Here is a 16,414-nt window from a genome sequence, read left to right as displayed (position 1 = left end):
CTAGTCTGGTTGGGAAGATAAGATTCACATAGAAGAAAAGATAAGTGATTTTCTCATCCATCTCTAGGAGATGCTTTAGAAGGGATCACTGCTCCAGGGGGAGAAGAAAAACAGATGCCCTGTGAGGTTTCTTTCCATTCTGGGATTTCAATAGTTTAAGATTCTATAATTCAAGGTTCAATGAGTCTAAATTCTCAGAATCCTTCTAAGACATGAATGTTCTGTGAGTCTAAAGCCCTATAATTCTGTGATTCTATGAAATATTTTACTTCAAGCTTCCCCCCGACCCACGATTTTTTCATTTCCTCAACAGATGCAGAACATACCCTCCACCCATTCCACTTTGGAACAAATCTACCCAAATCCCATGTGAACAGCTCTCTACAGCAACAACCCCAACACAACTATTTTTTACTGCCAAATCTCTGATCAAATGACTCTAGTGACATGGAACTGAAGGGTCAGCTGGCAGAGATAAAACCCTGGCCCTGGAATCAAGAGGACTCGAGACACATCTAAGCTGTGAGGTCCTGGGCAAGTCACTTACCTCTGACTGCCTCTAAAAAAGGGGCGGGGGAGCTGCTCATCATTGCATGGCAAGGTGGCCTATTCCACAGGTCTGAGCATTGCTTTCCACCTAAGATGGTAATTGCCCATGTGGCCAGATGTCAGGAAGAGGGTAAAGGGGACCATGGTTACATTTAGGAAGGTTTTTCAGACTTGCACAACAGAATTAAGGGCAGCGGCCATGGCCTGTGTCCCAAATCATTTTCTAAATCTCTGAGGAAGAAAACACTAGCCCATCCTTCTCTCACCAGTGGAAAAAGACCCCAAGGTTTCTACTGGGAGAAAAGAAGCGAATGTCCAGGAAATAGAGCTGGTTATAGTATTCCATGAGGAGCTCCAAACCGGCCTCGTTTCTGCTAGGAGTTCGAATGGCCTGTAGTAGAGAGAAGCAAGACAGTTAATTCAACAAACATTTATTCAGTGCTTACTAAGTGACAGAAAATGGGACTAAGTATTGAGCAAAAAAATAAAAGTGAAACCAGTCTCTGCCCTAATAAAGCTTACATGTCTTATGGAGGCAACATGTAAATAATTATCCACAAAGAAGTTAGATAGGTAAGATCAATTGGAGATAATCTCAGAAGGAAGGCACTAGTATTAAGGGGGATCAGGAAAGGCTCTTGCAAAAAGTGAGATTTTTAACTAAGACTCAAGGAAGTCAGGGAAGACAGGAGAGGAAGTAAGGAAGGAGAATGTTTTAGATATGGAAAGCAGTGAAGGTAAGGAGAAGGAAGAGTCTAGGCATGGAATAAGTCGGGAGATAAAATCCAGCATCACTGGATCATAAAAAAGAAGGAAGGATAAAGCATAAAAAGACTGGAAAAATTAGAAGGGGCCAGCTAATGGAAGGCTTTAAAAGTCGAACACAGGATTTCATATTTGATCCTTTGATCCTGGAGGCAAAAGGAGTTGACTGAATTGGGGTGGTGTGTGACCTGGTCAGACCTGAGCTTTAGGAAGGTCACTTTGGCAGCTCAGAGAGTGGACTGGAATGGGAAGATACCTGAGGCACAGAGATCAACTAGCAGCTCACCCTGATAGTCCAGTAAGGTGTTGAGAGCCTGAACTAGGATGGAGAAGTGTCTGAGGAGAGAAGGGGACAAGACAGTGGGAAACACAATTGATTGGACTTGGAAAGGGACTGGATATGGTGGTGGGGTTGTGAAAGAGTGAGAAGTTGAAGATGAAATTATGGATGAACAGGAGAATGAGGATGCTGTTGACAGTAAGAGGGAAAAGTTAGGAAAAAAGAGATCAGGGTGGACTAGGATCTGATCATATTCACTGAAGTCAATGGACAATATTCATCACTAGCTCAAATGTAGAACTCTCCTGTAAAACTGACTTCAAATTAATCATGCTTTCCATTGTTTAAAAACCAGACCAAAGATTATCTATCAAAACATGGGTTATTCCGAGAAGGGGACAATCCTGTTACAGACTGATAAACATTAGTACCTAATCTCATTTGGCAAGGAATAGGTTTTTCATTTATGCAACAACAAGCCTGCATGTGTTTTTCATGTTTTGTTATTTTCAGGGTCCTTTCCTATTTATTCTATCACCTAATTTTTCCTATCACCTATTATTTCCTATTTATTCTATCCCCTAAGTTTCACAGCAACTCACAAGAACTCTTCAGAGCCAGAGTTATGGTCCCAATTTAAGACTAGGAAACTGAGGGAACTGAGGCAATGGCAGAGATTAGAACATGGACCTCATTATTCTAAAACAACCACACCAAGAAATCCCTAGAGAAGAACACGTAGCCCTTATTTGTCCCCAGGGAGTCTCCACACTGACAGGGAGATGATGATAATAATAACAATAACAAAAACAATTAACATTTATAGAGTATTTATTATATGCTAGGCACAATACTAAGTGCTTTACAATTGACAGGAAGTGGGAAATGTTAGGAGGAAAGAAGCCAGGACTGACTAGGATCTTATTTGACTTTCTCTTATTTGATCCTCAAAATAGCCCTGGGAAGTAGGTGCTATTATTATCCCTAATTTACAGTTGGGGAAACTGAGGTAAGCAGAAACTTATGGGACTTGACCCATGTCACACAACTAATAAATATCTGAGGCTGGATTCAAGGCCTGGATATTTCCCAAATCCTGGAGTTCCTCATTCTACTCACCTCTTCTCTCTAGCTAACATCAAGTAGTGGAAAAAGACCTGGACTGAGAGTAAGTTAGTTCTAACTGTGCCTCTGACACTCACTTGTTCTGAGACTGGGAAAATCATCTCTCCCTTCAAGCCCTCTATTTACCCATCGGTACAATGAAGAGCTTGGAATGTCACTTCTTGCCTAATATTATGTCAGGAAGGAGAGAGGGAACGATAAACCAGCAGGAAATAGTCCTCTGGGAACAGCTCTTACTCACCCACTCCCCTCTCATCTCCAAGTTCCATCTGATGGCCAGATCTGCCTTCTTCCTTTTTTTTTTTTTTTTTTTTTTTTTTTGAGGCATCTGGAATTAAGAGACTTGCCCAGGATCACAGGAAAATGTGATCAATGGCTAGGTGGTGCAGTGGATAGAGCACCAACCCTAAAATCAGGGAGGACCCGAGTTCAAATCTGGCCTCAGACCCTTAACACTCCCTAGTTGTGTTGGGGCAAGTCACTTAACCCCAATTTTCTCAGCAAAAAAAAAAAAAAAATAGAGGCAAGGTGAGCTGCCCAAGCTAATCAGCCAATAAGTGGCAAAGCCAAGATTGGAAGGCAGGTACAGTTATCCCTTCCACATCATTACTTTCCCTATTCTGGTTTCAATAAATTATAGGATGACATAAGAAATGAAATTTTAGGATGTGGGGAGGAGTTTTGGAAAATCCATAAAGATCAGCAGATGACAAAGCCTATGACCAAATACTTAACTCAAATTTTAGAAAAAGGAACTGTAAATACTATGTAAAAGAAAAAAGGAAAACTTTAAACTTCTTCTCTAGTACAAAGAGAAGGCCAAAAACATTTACACAGATTTTCTAGTTCACAAGGGCACCAATCCCCTAACCCCTGCAATGGAGCAGGGATAACTATATTTCAGATTCCAAGTCAACTCCTTCCAGCCATCCCCACTTCCCCTTGGGTTCTTTCCCCAAGCCCCTCACCCTCACAGGTATGCATAAAGCTCATGTTCTATCCATGCTAGTCCGCCAAGAACTGGCCAACCTGCCACATACCTGCCTCAGGTCCATGAGCTTTTTGATCTCCACTTCATAGGAGGTGCTGTCCTCGCCATAGTGTTCTGAAATCATTTCCTAAGGAAAGAAAGGGAGAAGGATGGATTTACTTCTAAACGTCCCATTCTAGGAAGTCCATGGATACACAGGGAAGAGGCCAAAGGAAGGCAGTCAGAATGATGAAAGGGACTGAAGGCACACCATAACAGGATCAGCTAATGGGACTAGGGATGCTTATCCTGGAGAATGAAAACTTAGCAGGGGCACAGCAGCTGAATTCAAGTATTTGACTCAAAAATGGCAGCATGAATAGAGCAATAGACTTGCAGGAAGACCTGAGTTTCAATTTCCCCTCAGACACTAAATAGTTGTTCAATCCTGAATAAGTCGCCTAACTTCTGACCTCAGTTTCTTCATATATAAAAACAGACTCATCGGTATCTAACACTTTTCTAGCTTTTAAATCTACATTCCTATGGTTTGAAAGGCTATCACAGAGAAGAGGGATTTGAATTGACTACAGAGAATAGAAACAGGAACAATGAATGAAAGGTATAGATTTAGGTTTAGTACACAGAAAATACTTTAAAAAATTAGTTATCCAAAAGTAGAATGGTCTGCCATCAAAAGGAACTCACTAAGGTTTTCAAGGAATAATTAGATCAAAGCTTCTTAAACTGTGAGTCATGTGGGTCATGAAATTATGATTTATTATCAGTAAATGATTGATTTGTATACATATTTTAGATGCCTATATATATCCAGAGTCCCATAAAAACTTCTCAGGCAAAAAGGGGTCACAAGGAATCACAATCACGGCATCAACCTTACTTACTGAGCTGTTGGAGGAACAAATTTTATGGAATTTTTAAGTGCACAAATAGGAGCTGCCGTTATTATTGCTATTGCTGGAAAGGAAGAAAATGGACTAGGAAACAACATCTGACAATGTCAGCCCTGGTAGAGAAAGTCTGCTGTCATCCAGGTAGAACTAGGGAGATGGGAGCTAAACCTTAGACTCCTATAATTATCAGCTGGCCCTCGGAAGTAAGGAAGTCAGTGAGTGTGGACCTGAGGCAATTTAGGCAAATGTGCCCAGGGTGGCCTGATCTGGGACCGAGCTGAAGGGCAAAAAAGAATAAAAGATAGTTTTTAGATTTTGATCAGGAGTCCATGATACCCTAAGGAGCTCCCTGACTGCTGTTTTCAACTTTCTGGTGAGTGGTTTTTGTTTTTAATCTCACCAAAATGCTTTTTGAAATGCCCAGAGAATGATTTTTACCCTAAGTTCAGCAGAATGATTTCAGTATTTGATTCTTGCCCCACAAATAAAGTGCCCCACATATAAAGGCATCCTTTAGGGACTTTCGGGCACTGAAGGATTTGATTCTTGCCCCACTTCCCGACTGTTTTTGTTAAATTTGGGGTTTTATTTTTAATCCATTATACCAAATGAGGAACAGGAATGTGGACAATGTGATAGGTGAGACTGGACAAGGCAAGACAGCAAGGATTGGGGGCAACAAATCTGGAGATCTTAGGAATCAAGAAAGCTCAGGAAGCTTGGACCCTTTAGCTAGGAGTTTATGAATCAGAGAATTTTAGTGTAAAAGGTGAAGTTGCCCAAGAGTTAAAGGCAGGTTCCAGGGATCAGTTGTGAGAGCCCCAGGGAGATGTCAAAGGATCAGTGAAGCCTTAAGCCCAGATTTGGATCTTAGCATCCATACCCAGATGTCTTTCTTTCTAGAGAAGAACCAAAATGGCATCACTATGTCAGGGTCACTGTAGAGCGTGTCCAACTTTCTGATCATTCTATTGCAAGCTCGGAAGGCCCTATCACAAGTTGAGCAAAAATAGTCTGTATGGATATTTGGAGTGGAAAAGTCTCTAAATTTGTGCATCTCCCTCTTTTTTTGAGTGAAAGATAAAGTCTCTCTTAGGTTTGTGAGGACTCATAGAAGAAGAGATCATTCTTATCTTTGGGAAGTGGGGCAAGAATCAGGTTTTCTTGGAAAGATGGCTGCCATACTGGGTCTAAAAAGATGGATAGAATTTCAAAAAGCAGAGATGAAGGAAGAGCATTTCAACCTTAGAAAACGAAGGTAACAAAGATTTAAATGTAAAAAAAAAAAAAGTCAAGCTATGTCCAGGGGATAGATACCCCATCTGGCTGATAGAATAGAGAGATTAAGAGCAGGTAACTAGAAGACAAAATAGGGAAGATTAGGTAAAGACAAACTGTGGAGGACCCAGAACGCTAAGAACGCTAAGATGAGGAATTAGCAGTTATCAAGTAGAGGCCATATTATACAAATAGCAACTGCTCATATTTCTATGTTCCTTTAAAACTTATAAAACACTTTCTTTGAAACAAAACAGCAGCATGAGTATTATCCCCATTTTACAGATGAAGAAACTGAGGCAGGAGAAATGCCTTGCCCCTGGTTAGGCAGCTAAGAGATGTCAGAGTGGAAACTGGAATTCAGATCACCAGACTGTATGCTGCCTTTGGGAAAATGTCATTTTCCATTCAAACTAAGGGCTTCTCTCTGATTGGGGCAAGGACTTACCCTCAGGGGTGTGGCCAGATCCAAGTCTTTGGTCTCCTTCAGCCCCAGTGGGATCATGGGGACACTGATGCCTTCGCTGAAACAAAAGGGACTCTGAGTTCTGAGGTTCCTCCAGGGATCCCCCTCACTCACTTCAGGCTAGCAGCTAGCCTAAAGAAGGAAGGGGACTGGACCCATGCTTTTCACCAAGGCCAGATAATATTTGTAAGGCATTTACATTAGGTAAGTACACAGTAGGTATTTAATAAATGCTTGTTTCCTCCCTTCCCATTTTTGGTCCTGCTCCTCTACCCTTCAAACCAGATCTCCAGAGACCGTGCTTAAGAGGAGCAAACTCCAGTACCCACCCTCAGAGACCATGCTTCCAGACGATTTTATCTGCTCTGCTGCCTCACATAAGCCCAGATGGACCCTCCTATAGGCCTGAAGAGCTATATTCAAATCAATACTACCATATCCTCTAGAAAAGATGCGCCAATGGATTGGCCTCCTGTTCTATTCACAGCTTTCAGGACTTCCTAGAATAAAATGCCTCACTCCCTTCCCATTCTTCTAAGTGTGTTGTCCACCCTATTAGAAAGTAGCTTGTTAAAAAAAGGAAAAATAAAAAATATTCAAAAGTAAATAAACTAAATAATATTAAAAATAAAAAATAAATAAAAAGAAAGATAAAGATAAAAATAAAAAACAAAATATGCCCTTTGCAGGCAGAAACTACTTTGTTCTATGCTTATATCTCCAGTGCTTAGCACAGTGCCTGATAAATGCTTTTTCCTATATTCTTTCATTCCAACAACTTCTTAAATCCCTTCTAATTCTGAGATCTGATGAACCAGAGCTTCCCCCATAACCTAAATTCAGGGAACCCTCATTTAAAATGAGGCATTAGGAATCGGGTAAGGAAAGGCAGTTATAATAACCATTCACATTTCTATAACACTTTATAAACCTTAGAGCATTTCCCCCATGATAACCTTGTACAGGAAGAAAAGCAAATACCATTGTCACCATCTTCCAGATGGAGAAACTGAGGTTTAGTAAGAAGGAAGGGATTAACTTGCCCAAGGTCTGCAGCTAGTAAGCTAGGGTGCTGAAGTAAAACACTTGGTGATATGGTGTGAAAAACACTGATTGGGTCCAGGAGACCAGGATTTGAATTTTGGCTCTGCTAGTTTTCAGCTGTGTATAAACGTGGACAAGTCACTTCCTTCTGTGAATCTTCATTATCCTCCTCTGTAAGATGGAAGGATGGTATTAGAGGATGTCTATGGCCCCTTCTAACTTTGACCCCTTGATTACTGGTCTTTTTCACCCAAAGCTTGGCTTGACTTCTCAGATAATAAGAGCTTTCATTTCTAGATGAGAGTGAATTAAGACCCTTTTGTGGGTGGGAGGGCAAGGAAAGTAGTCTCTGAAAGAAAGGGTCATGGAGACCCTGAATAGGGATAACTGTGGGGTAGTACAAAATAAGAATCAATTATACCTGCCATGTGCCAATGTAGATACAGAGGAGGGAAAAAGAAATAAGCTCTGCCCTCAAAAACTTACATTTTAGGGAAAAGAAGTATATATATAAGTATGTACATAAAAAATACTTCGTGATTTCAAGGAAGACGGGCTATTAGTAGGAAGCAATCAGGAGAGGAATTAGGAAATAGCATTTAAGCTGAGCTCTGAATGGACTATGGACTCTGAAAGGTAGATGATGAAAGAGGGCATTATATAGGTCTGAGGGACAGCTTGTGCAAGCAAGTGGACAGGAGGTGGAATTTTTACTCGTGGAGAAAAGTAGGAAAGCACACTTAGCTGGATTATAGAATTTGAGAAGGGGAACAGTACATAAAAAACTTTGAGGGCTGTTTAGAGTTGGGCTGTGAAGGCCTTTAAATAATCAACTAAGAAGTGAGTGTTTGATCTAGAGATAACAGAAAACCACAGATTTTATTGAGCAAAATGAGATCTGTGTTTTACAAATATCAATTTGGCAGCTGTTTGGAAGCTGGACTGGAAGAGGAAGAGCCTGGAGACACCATGTGGGAGATTACTTCAACAGTACAGAGGCAAAAAGAGCCTGGACTAGGTTAAATGAGTTGAAGGAAAAATAACAGATTCAAGAGATATTGTGATATTGTGCAATACAACTATCATTGACAATTAATTGGATACTTATGAGGGAAAGTGAAGGGCTGAGGATGACTTCAAGATTGCAAATCTAAGGGACTGAAAGACCAAGAGAAAGAGAAGGCGTTTTGCATTGGACCTGTTAGGTGTGAGATGCCTATAGAACAGATGGTGGAAAATGTTGTTTGGGGTTGTTTTGGTAATGGGAGATTGCAGGGCTCAGAGAGTCTCAGATCTGGATATAAAGACCAGGAATCATCTGAGCAGAGATGATAACGACAGCCATGAGAGCTGATGAAATCACAGAGAAGGAGTAGAGAAAGAAGAAAGAACCCTGGCTTTCTGGCAGGAAAACACGGGTTGAGATTCTGGCCCTGCTGCTTATCAGTTGTGTGGCCTTTCCCAGTGCCTGGTACTCTCATCTGCAACATGGAGCTAGTCATCTCTACACTGTAAGTTAAATATAAAGTCCTTGTAGACCATCAAAGTGCCACAGAAATGTAAATGTTTGTTAGCCCTGCTCTGACACTGATGAGACACAGATCTTGGGACCTCAGTTTCCCCTTCTTAAAAATAAGAAGCCTGTTGGGGGGGGTCACAAGCTGGGGCCCCCTCCCCTCCCACCAGGGGCACCTCTCGTTCTGGTACACATCCACACTACTGTTCAGTTCCTCCAGCTCCTCTTTCAGCAGCTGCAGGTTAGAATTCACATAGCTCAGTTCCAGGGCGACCGTCTCCTTGACCCGATGGTTGGTAGTAGCTCTGGGGAAAGAAACACAATGTTTTTTAAAGATGTCTTAATTTAGGGAGTCTAAAGTGGTTCTTTCAAGACAGTCTGTTGAAAGAGGTGGGGGAGGGGGAAACAAGTATAATTATTAGCCCCATTTCACAGATGGGGAAAGTTTCCCAAGATTCAAATTGGAGAAGACTAACTGGGCCCAAAGTCAAGAAGGCAGAGCTCTGCCATATGTTTTTCTGAGGGAGGAAATACGTATTTATTAAATACCTACTATGCCCAGGCACTAAGTGTTTTATCAATATCATTTAATTTGATCCTCACAACAACCCTGAAAGGAAGATGTGATCGTCACACCCATTTTACTTGGATTCATACCTTGGCCCTGTTACTTAGTACTCATACACTTAATCTTTCTGGGAACTTATTTCCCAGACTTGGACTAGATGATCTCAAAGTTCTCTTTCTTCTCTAATTCTGTGACCTGTGAACCCATAAATCTTAACCCAGCTCTCAGATCTTCCTTGATGGGCCAAGAGTCAACATGCACTGAGACACTGTATTCCTGGATGGAGTGGGTCTGAAGGATCAAGGGAGGCACACTCCGTGAAGGCCTGGGCAGGGATGGGCAAGGAGGGAGCTGCCCTAGGACAAAATAATCCCAATTAGGATTTACACCATCCTCCAAATGTCCTGCGGTGACTGGGGCTTAGCCAAAGCACTGTGGGAGCTAAAATGAGCACAGCGTGAGCCGGGAACATGAGGGAGAGGAAGGACACCTGGACCCACACACTGGGAGCCTGAGGGGAGGTGCTCTTGTGGAGAAGGAAGAGGTCCTGAGTGAAAGAGAAAGGAGGAGCTGATGGGTGCAAGAGTTAGACTAGGAAGCCAGAAATTGTTTCCTGGTCCCCATGTTTACTCTTTCTCTCACCTTGGCCCCTGTCCCAGATAAGACTCTGAAATATAATAAAGCCCTGCCCTCAGGGAACCTATGCCTATAGAAAAGTCGGTTAAAATGCCCAAAAGGGAATGACAGAGCCCCCAAATGGAATAAAGGACACAGATCTTGCTTTCAAGTAACCCTTAGAATTGGTAGGAGACAACCAGTGCCTTCAGGATGAGAGGGGAAGGACAAAGACCCTGGCCTTAGGAAATACTCCAAATGGTAAGGAGACCCAGACCCAACCCTCAGAGAACCCCTGAATTGGCAGGGGGAAAGGAGAGGAGACAGCTTCTGCCGTTAGAAGGCCTCCAAGCCTGGGGGGAGACTCATGGCCCACACAGGGAAGTGGGTTAGAACTGATTTCCACCATGAGTTTCCCAGGGCTAGTCCAGGGCACTCACTTGAATAGGTTCTCTGCCCCCGTGCGCATCCTCATTTCCTTGTTGATCTGCTGGTTGATCCTGGCCCGGTGGTTCTGTAAGCGGCTCCTCTGAGTCTGGACCAAGGGGTTGCAGCCCTGTGTGAAAGTAATTGAAGAGCCATTCTCCAATTGAAAAATGGTCAAAGGATATGAACAGACAATTCTCAGATGAAGAAAGTGAAACTATTTCTAGTCATATGAAAAGATTCTCCAAGTCATTATTAATCAAAGAAATGCAAATTAAGACAACTTTAAGATACCACTACACACCTGTCAGATTGGCTAAGATGACAGGAAAAAATAATGATGATTGTTGGAGGGGATGCGGGAAAACTGGGACATTGATGCACTGTTGGTGGAGTTGTGAACGAATCCAACCATTCTGGAGAGTAGTTTGGAACTATGCTCAAAAAGTTATCAAACTGTGCATACCCTTTGATCCAGCAGTGTTACTACTGGGCTTATATCCCAAAGAGATCCTAAAGAAGGGAAAGGGACCTGTATGTGCAAGAATGTTTGTGGCAGGCCTTTTTGTAGTGGCTAGAAACTGGAAATTGAATGGATGTCCATCAGTTGGAGAATGGCTGAATAAATTGTGGTATATGAATATTATGGAATATTATTATTCTGTAAGAAATGACCAACAGGATGATTTCAGAAAGTCCTGGAGAGACTTACACGAACTGATGCTGAGTGAAATGAGCAGGACCAGGAGATCATTATATACTTCAATAACAATATTATATGATGACCAGTTCTGATCGACCTGGCCATCCTCAGCAACCAGATCAACCAAATCATTTCCAATGGAGCAGTAATGAACTGAACCAGCTACGCCCAGAGAAAGAACTCTGGGTGATGACTAAAAACCATTACATTGAACTCCCAATCCCTATATTTATGCCCACCTGCATTTTTTATTTCCTTCACAAGCTAATTGTACAATATTTCAGAGTCTGGTTCTTTTTGTACAGCAAAATAACGGTTTGGTCATGTATACTTATTGTGTATCTAATTTATATTTTAATATATTTAACATCTACTGGTCATCCTGCCATCTGGGGGAGGGGGTGGGGGGTAAGAGGTGAAAAATTGGAACAAGAGGTTTGGCAATTGTTAATGCTATAAAGTTACCCATGCATATAACCTGTAAATAAAAGGCTATTAAATAAAAAAATAAAAATAAAAAAGTAATTGGAGAGGGTTCACAATAGGACAGGTGGCTTGTCCAGCTGGACCTCGGGTCTCCTCTACCTGTGTCTCCTTCTAGCCTCCACAAGAAGCTTGCTCATAAGAACTTCATTTTGTTCCCTTCATCTCTCTCCTTAGGGAGTCCTTACTCTGTCCATTCCGCAAAAACAGGACCCTTTCCTCTATGTCCTACATCACCAGGGACAAGCTCACAGAACTGTCACTGTCCCTGTGATATCTAAAGGCCAAAACTGTCCTGGAACACATTTCAGAAAATAAAAAGGACTCTGCCATCATTCCGAACTGCTCCCTATTATACAAATCTCCTCGCACAGAATCTTAGAATTTAAGAGCTGGAAGAGACCGTGGAAGCCTCATAGTTCAATCTCTGCCTTATTATGACATTTCCAATAAATGATCACCCTCCTCTGTTGGAGGACTCCAATGTAGGAAAGTCCAATACTTCCCCAGGAACCACTCTGCTCTGCACTCATGTCAAATTGAAGTCGGTCTCTCTGAATCTCCCACTAACTACTCCTAATTCTGCACTCTGAGACCAAGAACAAATCAAATACACTAAACAGGGAAACAGCATGAAAATGGGAGAAGAGAGAAGGTGTAATAAAAGAAAAGGTAGGTTAAGGGAGGGATTACTCTCAAACATAACTCTAAATGGGGTAAAACAGTGTCATCATAAACAAATACATGCAAGGAAGAATAAGAACAAAGAGAATCTCTTCTGTCCAAACAATGTTGTGCAGGTAAGCAAGCAATCTACTGAGTTAGTCTGTTAGAAAAGATGCCTAAGATAGGTACTACAGATAAAATAAGAAGATGTGGCTATCTGGATTATGTCTGGTAAATGATGTAGGGTTTTCAATGATCCTATACTTTACCCTAACACAAAAAATCCATCATTTTAACAACAATATTTTTCTTATGTTATATGGCCAGGTTTTGTAGAACACCATAAGCATAACTGATGCAGAAGATAAAGTAATATATATGGTAGATCAAATGAGATAAAGATTTGTAAAGTGCTTAGCACAGAGAGTGCACACTATATGCTCTCCCTCCTTCTTCCATTTCTTCCTTCTTTCACTCCTTCCTTTTTTCCTTCTTTCCTCCCTTTTTCCCTTCCTTCTTTCCTTCTTTCCACTCTCTATCCTTTCTTTCTTTCTTCTCTTCTTTCCTCTCTCTGTTTCTTTCTTTTTTTTCCAATGACAAAGCTACAATATATAGCCAGTGCAATTACAGGAGTAAATGACATTCTCTAGGAGATGTATATTTAGAAAAGGATGTAGGCTGGTCAGGTGTCAAGAATGAAACATTGAAATGGACAATGGAGTCCCACACTGGTACCTAGAGAATGTTAAAAGATTGGGGGTAGATTCTAGGGAAAGTTGGTAGCAAAGCTGGTAGAACACTAAATCTGTAGTCAAGATGACTATATCCTGATCAGGAAATCCAAGAAAAAAAGTCACAAGTCATTTTCCAGCCCAAGAAGGCATAAGGAGACAGACAGGGAAGTCTTTGGACAAAGGGGATGGGAATCAGATACAACCACATATAGACCATTCTAGCAGAAGGGGAGGCTCGGTTGAAAGAGAAGATGAGGCCTCAGATCCATTAAAGACAGGCTTGACCTTCTGAAGGGCATAGGAGCAGGTGCCAACTGGCAATTCAATTACTTACTACCCAGTTCCGGGACACAGATCTTGGGCAAGCTTGGGGTGGCTTTTCAGGGTGTTGCAGGCCACAGGCTATGTACCAAGCAAGAAAAAAGTTTAGAAATAAACAGCAGTTGTATGACTGACCCCAGAAGCAAAGCAAAGTTGAGGTCTAAGTACCAGCCTATAGCCAAGTCTGAACCCTGAAGCAAAATAAACAACAAAGAGATCTCAAACTAAAGGGAAACCTGCAGTTCAGTCACTGTGAACCAGCAGAGCTCTCCAATCAGCTAGTGACTGAGTCCAACAGCAGTCTACGGGGAATTCTAAACGTGGCAAGACTACAAGCCTCTTGCTCATAGCCAAACCCAGGTAAGGAACGCGTAAGTATTCTCCCTCTTGAGCTGTCCCCAGGATTCTGGAATAACACAGCATTCAATGATCTTCGGAAAGGAACAGCAAATCCAGCTCAGACATCCTCTCCAGAAGTATGCAGAGGCTGGCTCTAACATAAAATTTAAAGTCAGGAAATAGGCTTGGAAAAATAAGCAGACAAAAAAAAAAAATTCCATCATAAAAAGCTATTATGGTGCAGAGATAATCAAAATATAATACATGAAAAAAAGACTAACTCCCAAGCATCTACAAAGAAAACCTCAAAGGAAAACATAGCCTGGACATAAGTTTAACTAGAATTTCTAGGAGAGAAGAAGTAAAAGGTGTTTTTTTAATGAGTTAAATTTTTTTAATAAAGAAATGAATGTTCTACAGGAAAAAATGATAAAGAAACAAGAAGGTTATGAAGAAATAATTAGAAAGGGACTCAACAGCTTAGAAAAAGATGTACAAAAATTTTCCCCAAGCAAGAAAATTCCTGAAAATTAGAATGGACTACATAAAAACTAATGATATCATGCAACAAAAAATTAAAATAAAATTAAAAAACTAAAAAAGAAAAGAAAATATAGGGCATTTCATAGCAAAAACAACTCATCTGCAAAACAGATTGAAGAGAAATAATGTAATTATTGGACTACCAAAAAATTACCATAAAAAGTTCTTCACATATTTCAAAAAATCTTACAAATAAAAATTCCCAGATTTCTTAAAACTAGAGGATTGAAGAGAGACATGAAAAGGAAAACATAAATAAGCCTTGATACAAGTTTAGAAATAAACAGCAGTTGTATGACTGACCCCAGAAACAAAGCAAAGTTGAGGTCTAAGTTCCAGCCTATAGCCAAGTCTGAATCCTGAAGCTATAGGCTGCAGTCTATAGGCTATAGTTATATAGCCAAGTCTGAACCCTGAAGCTATAGGCTATAGGCTGGAACTTAGACCTCAACTTTGCTTTGCTTCTGGGGTCAGTCATACAACTGCTGTTTATTTCTAAACTTGTATCAAGCCCTCAGAACTCTTTCAGAAGTCATAGAGGGAGTGTAATAAGACAAAGCTCCTAGGACTGATTCTGTTATGTTTTGATAATCTTAAAAGAAGGATGGAAAGAAGGCTGAGGGAAGGAATGTACTAGGGGGAACAAAGAGAAAGAAAAAATTATATCCCAAAATTGAGATGAGCAAGTAAAAGTCTCTATAAACAAGTCTCATCAAAACTAGTCAAGTAAAGGAGAGAGAGAGAGACAGAGAGAAAGACATCGGGAGAGAGGAGGGGGGGGCAGAAAAGGAGGGAGGAAGTGAGGGAGTTAGGTATGGAAATACATTTCACTAAAAGGGAAACAGCATGAAAATGGGAGAAGAGAGAAAGTGTAATAAAAAAAAGGGTAAGTTAAGGGAGGGATTACTCTCAAACATAACTCTAAAGGGGGTAAAACAACGTCATCATAAACAAATACATGCAAGGAAGAAATTACCTATTGGATGCAGGGATAGAGGAAGAGTTCATAATCAAGAAACAGAGAGGATCACAGGAAATAAAATGACTCATTTTGATTAGAAAAAGGGAAAGCAAGTTGTCCAAAGCAAGCTGTCCACAGTAGATCCAAAGGGCAAAGATTAGAATTCCAGGTTCCTGGCTCCCTTGCTACAGTCTGAAGCTGTGAAGTCAGGAACAAAATGGGGTACCTAAGGCCTTCCCTGCCAGTTAATAAACATTTATTAAACATCTGCTATGTATCAAGCACTCTGTTAAGTGCTAGAGAACAAAGAAAGGCAAAAAAAAAAAAAAAAAAAAAGTCAGCCCTCAAGGAATTCACAATCTAATGGGGGAAACAAATACTATTAGGGAAACAAATATAATTACTCACAAACCAACAAATGGAAGGCACAAATTTTAAGAAAATGACTTCCTGTAAAAAAGTGGGATTTGGGCTGAAGTTTGAAAGAATACCTATAAATATGCCCAGGACTTCCCATACTGAAAAAAACTGTTCCTTAAGCCTATCCTATCAAGTCATCATTTTCTTTTCATGTCCAAACTCTTAGGAAAAGCTGTCTATACTCTGCCTTCACTAACTTTTCACTCATGTCTCCACCCCTCACAATCTGTGTTCCAACCTCATCAACAAAAATTTCCTCCAAGTTATGAGTAATCTCTTAGTTACCAAATCCAATGCACTTCACTCGATCTTTATCCTTTTTTACCTCTGTGAAACATTTCCCCACACTCTCTTTTTGGGTACTCTTTGTTCCCTGGGTTTCCATGACACTGCACTCTCTTGGTTCCCTTAGTCCCTGTCTGACTGCTAAACCTCAGTCTGTTTTGCTGGATCACCATCTATTATAATGTCCCCTAATTGTAAGTAAGCTCTTCCCAATTTCTTTAATTTTATCAAGGTATCACCACCTTTTTAATAACTCAGGCTCACATCCTGGGTATCATTTTCAATTCCTGTTACATTTTTTTAAAACTCCATTTAGCCTTTTATTCACCATTTGGTGAATTTAAGCCTCAACTTCCCTCAGTGTCACCTGATCCCCTCCACCAATAAGACATTAGATGTCCCAATCTCTACATCCTGTTTTTCTTATTTTCAACTTCTTCCCA

General features: G+C 40.8%; 1 protein-coding gene across 2 annotated transcripts in view; it reads right to left on the bottom strand.

Annotated features, from left to right (window-relative positions):
* The window catches only part of RHPN1 (rhophilin Rho GTPase binding protein 1), a 48,688-nt gene that overhangs the window by 19,447 nt on the left and 12,827 nt on the right, over positions 1–16,414 (bottom strand). For both annotated transcript variants that reach the window (XM_023496674.2, XM_031947314.1), the window contains exons 2-6: positions 10,531–10,646; positions 9,084–9,212; positions 6,330–6,405; positions 3,760–3,837; positions 816–940 (exon numbers count right to left, since the gene is read on the bottom strand). In XM_023496674.2, the coding sequence (XP_023352442.2) occupies positions 816–940; positions 3,760–3,837; positions 6,330–6,405; positions 9,084–9,212; positions 10,531–10,646 (524 nt within the window). The remainder of the gene's footprint in view (positions 1–815; positions 941–3,759; positions 3,838–6,329; positions 6,406–9,083; positions 9,213–10,530; positions 10,647–16,414) is intronic.

This window comes from Sarcophilus harrisii, chromosome 1 (genome assembly GCF_902635505.1).
Source record: "Sarcophilus harrisii chromosome 1, mSarHar1.11, whole genome shotgun sequence".
NCBI classification, from domain to species: domain Eukaryota; kingdom Metazoa; phylum Chordata; class Mammalia; order Dasyuromorphia; family Dasyuridae; genus Sarcophilus; species Sarcophilus harrisii.
This window is presented reverse-complemented; position numbering and strand designations above follow the sequence as displayed.